Source organism: Sinocyclocheilus rhinocerous, unplaced genomic scaffold, assembly GCF_001515625.1.
Source record: "Sinocyclocheilus rhinocerous isolate Xijiao unplaced genomic scaffold, SAMN03320098_v1.1 scaffold732, whole genome shotgun sequence".
NCBI lineage: Eukaryota > Metazoa > Chordata > Actinopteri > Cypriniformes > Cyprinidae > Sinocyclocheilus > Sinocyclocheilus rhinocerous.
Window position 1 is genome coordinate 203,633 of NW_015625032.1, and position 7,780 is coordinate 211,412.

Here is a 7,780-nt window from a genome sequence, read left to right on the forward strand (position 1 = left end):
ATAAAGCAGTGCCAAAGACTCGTTAACAATCTTTCATATCTCTGATGCGGACTATAGGCTACATAATTGGGCATGACTAGTAAAAGCTTCCAGCTCCGTTTAAGGCACCTAGTCTAGGGCAAGGCAGTTCTGAATATCTATTCGCAGATAATAATTGACTATAAAACATTAACTCTAGACTGGGTAATCTAATTATTACAGAGTGAGGAACTTCCAACAGCAGCGCAGAAGCGAAATAGAGCGCGCAGACATTGGTACAGCGCGTATACGTGAATGAAAAGTGATGATATCTCTAATCTCAGACTTCTTGGATGATAATGAGGATTTTAATGCATCTATGTGCAATTCTTTGGAAACGTTTCCTAAGTAGATACACCACGTGTCCGTTGTTTTATCATTTTATTTTTTATTGAAGATATTTTTTTGAGATACAAATGTAGTGTTCGTGCACTGTAACATTTGCTTCCATCTATTTTTGTCACAATGATTTCTGTAATTTATACTTGGTTTTATGAGATTTCGGTAATGAGTGGTCAAAAGTGCGATGACCTCACCACTGCACGTTTTCACCCCTTTGATCGTTGAGGCGGCAGTTAAACTTCAAATGGCACCTTTAAGGAGCTGACTTTTTCATACTGTAACAGGCACGGAATAAACAATAGAAAACGTACAACTGCATGAAATACTGTGAAGAAAGAAACAAAGAAACCTTAATTTTCACATACATGTCACGTACTTTTAACTTTCACACCGCACTTAAGTTTTGGGTTGCTTTACGTCACTTTCTCATGTGGTCAGTGGGTAGTCTTGTGAGCCCCACTTTGTGGCGGTGGCAAAAGTTTGTGCTTCACCCCCCGCAGGGGATTATAGCAAATTGAATACTCAATTCGGCCTCCCACCCTCTGAGAGGAAACACTTTGTATGACCAACACATCGCCTCAGTCAGATGAGTAAAGCCTTTCAGCATTCATGAGTCTTAATAGCAAATGTTATTCAGCTCTGAATACAGCTAGATTTAAGTGACTTTTCAAATCAATGATTCAATGATTCGTATCTTCACCTCCTAGACTGGAAGATGTTGCTAAATATAAAACACATGCTGTGGTTGATCTGCATATACCAAACTACGACTGAATCTGGTAAGCTTTTTTATATATATATATATAAAAAAAATGAACATCTATTAAAGTGTTTGACTGGCAATACATCTCTACATGTTCAAGAGTTTCAGAATGTAAGGGTGGACATTTGATTTATTAATGTAAGACTGGTGTTTGCATGAGTCTAAGGTACAAATTCATGTGAATATATACATGCTTTTCTTCTCTGTGATCTATTTAGGGGTCTATATGATTTCATTTCATGCAACACAAATATACTTATTTGTTAAATTAATTTCAATGCATCTCCTGAACTGGTCAAAGTGTAGTGAATCAGACCTTAAAGTCCCCATGAAATCAAAATTAAAGTTTTTTGGGTGTTAGTATCAATATGTTAGTCTTAAGGTTATCTATAAGGCAGTGTGCTCCAAAACAGTGAAAAAATTCGCATTTAGAAGATATAAGCATTCAAAGCTTGCAGTTTGTCACTTCCGCCAAAACGGCTCAACGATTTTTTTTGACGTCACATCGTACTTCAGCTTCTCATCAAAGTTTCTGTCCAATCAAATGCTCTCTAGAATCCGAAGCGCCCGCTATAAAATAAAATAGACACTATAAAATAGACGCTGAAGCCGCGGCTGAAATCGGTCACTTGTCCACAGAATCAGCATTTGCTGTACAGTTATTTTGTTAATGCTATATTTTATAGCAATATGGATGAGATTGTGGCTGGCATACCCTGTCAAATGCGGCTTTATGGAGCTCAACGGCTCTGAATGGCTCTAGCCCAAGCTGTGATATAAACGAACGCTATTGGCTATTTTAAAAAGGGGCGGGGCTGCTTGATATGTCCCGCCCTGTCTTCCTGTTTCAGTTAAAATGACGTCAACACAGAGTAACGCTGCGTGTTTCTAAGCATGTCAGGGGACCTTTAAACTCCCATTCCCACAAACTATTGTCCCCCAGCTGCCTCTAATGGTTTACTTCCAGGCACCTATACCTTTTAATTAGGATGTTCTTGTAGTCTGGTGCAAACAGATGGCTTGACTTCATCACTCCGAGAGGCCATGCTCTCACACGGAGGTGTGCTACCCTGAGGGGTAATCCCACCTGTCCAAAGCATTTCTCACATTGTTGGTCCAAGTATATGGTGATTTTCTGTCAGTTATGATCCTTTCAACGTCCCCCCTTCAAGTTTATCTGTCCTTCTACAGGAAAGTAGTTTCTGGTGTGCTCACCCGTAGGCTTCACAGAGGCAGTAAAATAATTCTCAGCTCAATTATCATAAACACAGTAAGGCATGATTTCCTGTGCTTTGCGGTGGATGCAGCTGTGTGTATAACGTCTCATGCCTTTAGTTCTCTCAGTCTCTAGCAGGTTATTGGTGATGCGTCCTGTCAGCGGCTTGTTGTCCGGGAAAGTGACCCTTCCATGTTACTTCTCCATCAACCCCACTGTCGGACCTAGAAACAGAAATGCCTCAGGAACAGATTACCTGCGCATCAAATGGACCAAAATTGAGGAGGGCGTTGAGTCGACTGTTCTTGTCACCCAAAACGGCATCATTAAGATCGGTTTAGGGTACAGGAGCCGTGTATCTGTGCAGAGTCATCCGGAAGACATTGGGGATGCTTCTCTGACTATGGTGAAGCTTCGGGCCAGTGATGCTGGAACATACCGCTGTGAAGTGATGTTTGGGATCGAAGACACACAAGACACAGTCAGTTTGAATGTTGAGGGTGAGATTTTTTTCTTTATCTGTCTCATATTCTTTCAAATTTGTCTTGTCTTTTTAAAGACACCATTGTTGTATCTAAAGCACATATGCTGCTAATATGGGAAATTCCTTAAAGCTAACTGATCAATGAAAGTCATAACCCAAGTAAATTATAGATAAATGAAAGTTCAGTCTGTTAAGTCGAACTGTTTATGGGAGAAAACCCGCAAGCACAGATTATCTAAATTGTTGAGGGATTTTAAGGTTGTTTTGGACTCTCCCAGATTACAGTTACAATGTAAAAAGTCAAATGCACTCCAATAAACTTTGCCTCTCTTAATGTCTTCCCTCTGCTTGGATATACTGTGATGGCAGGATGCATCTTGTATGGGCTGATTTATGCTCAGGCCATGTGAAAGGATGGGTTGGGTCAACCCTGAACTGCTTTGGCTCTAGAACTGCAGCACCACCCTGCTCTCAGCAAAGACACACTACCATTTTAATTAGATCCATTACTCATTTAATTTGAATTTTTTTCAAAGCGATAATTATGGGGGTGGATGGAATGTCCCCTCATTCAAATGAATGTCCCAACACTGCTTGCTTTATTAATTTGTTTATAAGCAACTTGCAACTTGCAGTAAAGCAGTTTCTATTAGGCTTCATATTTATTGTGGTCACTTACAACAATGATAGTAATACAAGATGCCCCCTTTTAATGAAAATGTTAATGGATGGAATGGTCTTTGTTAGGACATGTTCATTTTTGTTTGTTTTATTTATTCTTTTGAACAGGCGTAGTGTTTCACTACAGGTCAAAGGTCAGCAGATACATCATGAACTATGCAAAAGCTGTGCAGACCTGCAGCAATGTTGGAGCCACCATTGCTACAGCAGAACAGCTGAGAGCTGCTTATGAGGATGGATTGGACCAGTGTGATGCTGGTTGGATAGCAGATCAAACAGTGAGGTTAGAAGCATCACACACACAAACAGTCTGTACTTCTATATCTTCTACTGGCAAACTCAGTAATAAGTTTTAGACAATATGTCAACATGTTGATATAAAAATAAATTGCATAGGCTGTACTACTTGTACTACTTTTTTAGTCATGAGAAACTTTTCCCTCTGTGTGGATTATTTCTATCTGTAGATATCCAATCACTAGACCAAGGCCCGGCTGCTTTGGAAATCTGTCTGGAAAACCTGGTATCAGGTCATATGGCAAACGCAGACCCACAGAGACCTTCGACGTGTACTGCTATGTGGATAAACTCGAGGGTACGGATTTTACTATACATGTTATTTATTTCAACTTTTTTTATTTTTTTTATTTTTAATTTGGAAAAAAAAAAACGGCAACAAAAAAACCTTGTTGACAAGGCCAGCAGTTCTGTGGTTATGTGAAAGAGCAGTAGTTTATCTATTATATTTGCTCTATGCTGACACATTTAATGTGGTTTTAAACTGCCGTTATAGCCAAAAATAAGTATCGACCATTTTGGCAATGAACATATGTGGTATTAAACATTGAAGTGTAAGCTTTCAATATTTTAGCTGCCACAAAAGAGAAGTTTTTTTAAAGCAAATCTGTGTCTCTTTTCAGTTCCATTTTCAATGTGAACTTTAAAAGCATGTTTTGACATATGTACGTTGGCTTATCAGAGCAAGACAAAAATCACAAAAGTGACATACTTGTATTTAAAGTCGCATTTTCAGTTACTAATAAGGATGAGAAAATGTTGATTGTAAAGAATTCTATTTCTTACAAAACCAAGGATGACCCAAAAATAACAAGGATTATTAAAAAATTTTTTTTCATATCTTGTCAGAAGACTTGTTATTCTTAATATGTGCTAGGTCCAGCTCAATGTTATGACAAAGGCATGAAAAACAGCTAATATCAGAGACAAATGGAACATAGATTCATGAAATTAACACTCTGTTGTATGTTGTGGTGTTTAATATGTCTCATTCCCTCACGAAAGAAGATCTGGGTATGTCTTTACTGTTCTGCTGTAAATTACTTAGACGTCATAAAAACCTCAGTTCTAGCTTTTGACAGCAACACCCAAGACTGGGCGAAAACAGCTCCCCCTCATTTTTATTTTCATTTGATTCACTACAGCATTTGCTAATGGAAAACAATTCTTTCTTTTTTTGAAAACTGTTTAATGAATTTGCATTTATCATATTATTAGGGTATTCCTCCTCCACCCAATATCTGGGTTTTGATTCATTGACTGGCACTTTGAAAATACTTGTTAGCAAGACTTCAATAATTACGATTATACTTAACATACGTTCTTAGTTTGTAAGCTGTTTTGATGACAAACTCAAAATTCAGCTAATTTCAGATATAATAATACAAAATATTTCTTTTGTGTGTTTCTTTCTTTTCTTTTTTTACTTCAGGTAATGTTTTCTTTGCGCCCACAATGCGTAAGATGAACTTTAATGAGGCCAAGACTGAGTGTGAAAGCATGAATGCAGAGCTGGCCTCACCTGGTCAACTCCATGCTGCCTGGAGACAGGGCCTGGACCGCTGTGATTATGGATGGCTGTCTGATGGCAGTGCTCGCCACCCTGTCTCCATACCCAGAAGTCAGTGCGGTGGTGGTCTGCTGGGTGTCCGCACCATGTACCGCTACCGAAACCAAACAGGCTTCCCAGATCCCAATATGAGGCTAGGAGCGTACTGTTTCAAAGGTAAAGACTTTACACTGAACTCATGAATTGTTTATGGTGTAATAAATGAACACCTGAGTGGTTGCAAGAACAGCCACTTTACCAGCTGCTTTGACGTCACTTCTCTCAGTATGCGTATTATGGAGCCCTCACCCCATAACACACGTAAACATGAGCTCCAGACTTACTGTGAATGCCTCTGAAGGGCAGTAAATCAAAGCAGAATATTAGTTAAAGTGCACCACTTTTTGATAATTGAGGTTCTTTTGAGTTGAGACGCCTGGTATGGAAAAGTTTACATGAGAGTTGCTCATTCTCCAGTGATTCACTGACCTCACTCTTCTGCATTCTGGGTTGCCGCCCGTTTCTAAGGAAACCAAACTGGGCTTGGACAAGAGGGCTTAGACATCCAGAAGTCTGTTATGCCACTGTAGTGCTTTGTGGCTAAAATGACAGATGCTTGTCAGACTTTGCCTTGTGGTGTTGTAGGTACTCAGACTTCAGAAAGACTTGATAATGTTCTCATCAGCTTTGATGACCTCATTAGAACAATATTATGCAACCAGGGAGATCAGTCTCAAAAGATAAACAGCATTGAGACTCGTCAAAGTCCCTTGAAAACAAGTTAGTCAATGACCATTTTGGTAATGCATTTGAGCAGATCTTTTCTATGCTGGTAATAGGCATATCAACTAGGGATGCATATTGCTATATTTATATACAGTATATTAGCAGCCTAATATTGGATATTTAATTGTGCTAATTTTGCATCCTGATTACTTTTGCTGTCATCTCAAGCTCACCTAAAATTAATCTTTGAAAACAATAAGAATTTAATAACACTGTTAAATGTAAATCTCAAAATGAATATAAATTTTTTATATTGTACATTATAATGTTTTTATGCCTAATTTCACTTGTTAGATTTAAATGACTAATTTTATTTTGTAGTGTTTTAATTGTCATTATAATATTAGCTGATTATCGTTTTTCACCCTAAAATGAAAGTAGTTATTGGGGATAGTGCATCCCAAATATCAGCTGATACCTTCCTGAAAAGACCAAATTCCCCAAAATCATTTCTAAGATTATTTACAATAACATAAAATATTGAATTCAGTCAGCAATAAAATCCTGCAAAAGTATTATTGATTTTCTTTAGCTCAAATCTTGCCTAATACTGCTATGTTGAGCTTTATGTTTTCTCCCAGTCATTTTATCTAAATAATTTGTCTTCTCTCCATTATGTCTTTTGTTGCATAACATACATTTTTCATAACAAAGCACAAGCCTACAGCCATCAACAAAGATGAAAAAGTGCTTAGGTATTACCTGCTACTTTTCTTTTTCTGCCTCTTTCCGCTGTCAGCCTCTCCTTCCTTCCTGTCATTTGCACCAGCACTTATCTGAACAGACATGTGGATAAAGGAGAACACTACTACCAGAGCTCCAAAATCATCAGCTGATACCTTCCTGAAAAGACCAAATTCCCCAAAATCATTTCTAAGATTATTTACAATAACATAAAATATTGAATTCAGTCAGCAATAAAATCCTACAAAAGTATTATTGATTTTCTTTAGCTCAAATCTTGCCTAATACTGCTATGTTGAGCTTTGTTTTCTCCCAGTCATTTTATCTAAATAATTTGTCTTCTCTCCATTATGTCTTTTGTTGCATAACATACATTTTTCATAACAAAGCACAAGCCTACAGCCATCAACAAAGATGAAAAAGTGCTTAGGTATTACCTGCTACTTTTCTTTTTCTGCCTCTTTCCGCTGTCAGCCTCTCCTTCCTTCCTGTCATTTGCACCAGCACTTATCTGAACAGACATGTGGATAAAGGAGAACACTACTACCAGAGCTCCAAAATCAGTGAGTCTCGCTAACCCCTGACCTGGGGGGTTTATCTTTTCTACTGAGGCTAATTTAGAAAACCTACCCCATGCTAGGCAGGGCACTCACCCAGAATGACAGCCAGTGACTGCTGTGATAAGTAATGGACCTGGGGTTAACCCTAAACCTCGACACTATGACCTTGGTGTTTGTTTGGTCTGTTTCAACTCTGTCAAGCCTCTCTGATCCATGTGGCATTGAGTATGTTGAATTGTCTTCTCTTACGTGGTGGGTTTGGTTCTCATGTTCGTCTGCCCTTTGACTATGAATGTTTGATATAGTGACAGAGCTGCATAAAATCACAGGCTAATCAGGCTGGATTAGGATGACAAATGTTGTGTTTTTGCCCCTCACCACACCTTGCTACATAATAACA

The 7,780-nt window shown here is 38.4% G+C and overlaps 1 protein-coding gene across 1 annotated transcript; it reads left to right on the forward strand.

Annotated features, from left to right (window-relative positions):
• The first annotated feature begins 2,487 nt into the window (after positions 1-2,487).
• On the forward strand, positions 2,488-5,553 carry LOC107748474 (versican core protein-like). Its single transcript, XM_016563268.1, has 4 exons — positions 2,488-2,839; positions 3,613-3,787; positions 3,972-4,099; positions 5,234-5,553. The coding sequence occupies exons 1-4, from the start codon at positions 2,488-2,490 to the stop codon at positions 5,551-5,553; spliced, it is 975 nt and encodes a 324-aa protein (XP_016418754.1).
• Positions 5,554-7,780: the final 2,227 nt, after the last annotated feature.

Excerpts from the sequence above, each read along its gene's own strand:
- LOC107748474 (XM_016563268.1), top strand. The coding sequence starts at position 2,488 with ATGCGTCCTGTCAGCGGCTTGTTGTCCGGGAAAGTGACCCTTCCATGT. Across the intron at positions 2,840-3,612 it reads AGTCAGTTTGAATGTTGAGG|GCGTAGTGTTTCACTACAGG; the intron begins GTGAGATTTTTT and ends TCTTTTGAACAG. Across the intron at positions 4,100-5,233 it reads CTATGTGGATAAACTCGAGG|GTAATGTTTTCTTTGCGCCC; the intron begins GTACGGATTTTA and ends TTTTTACTTCAG.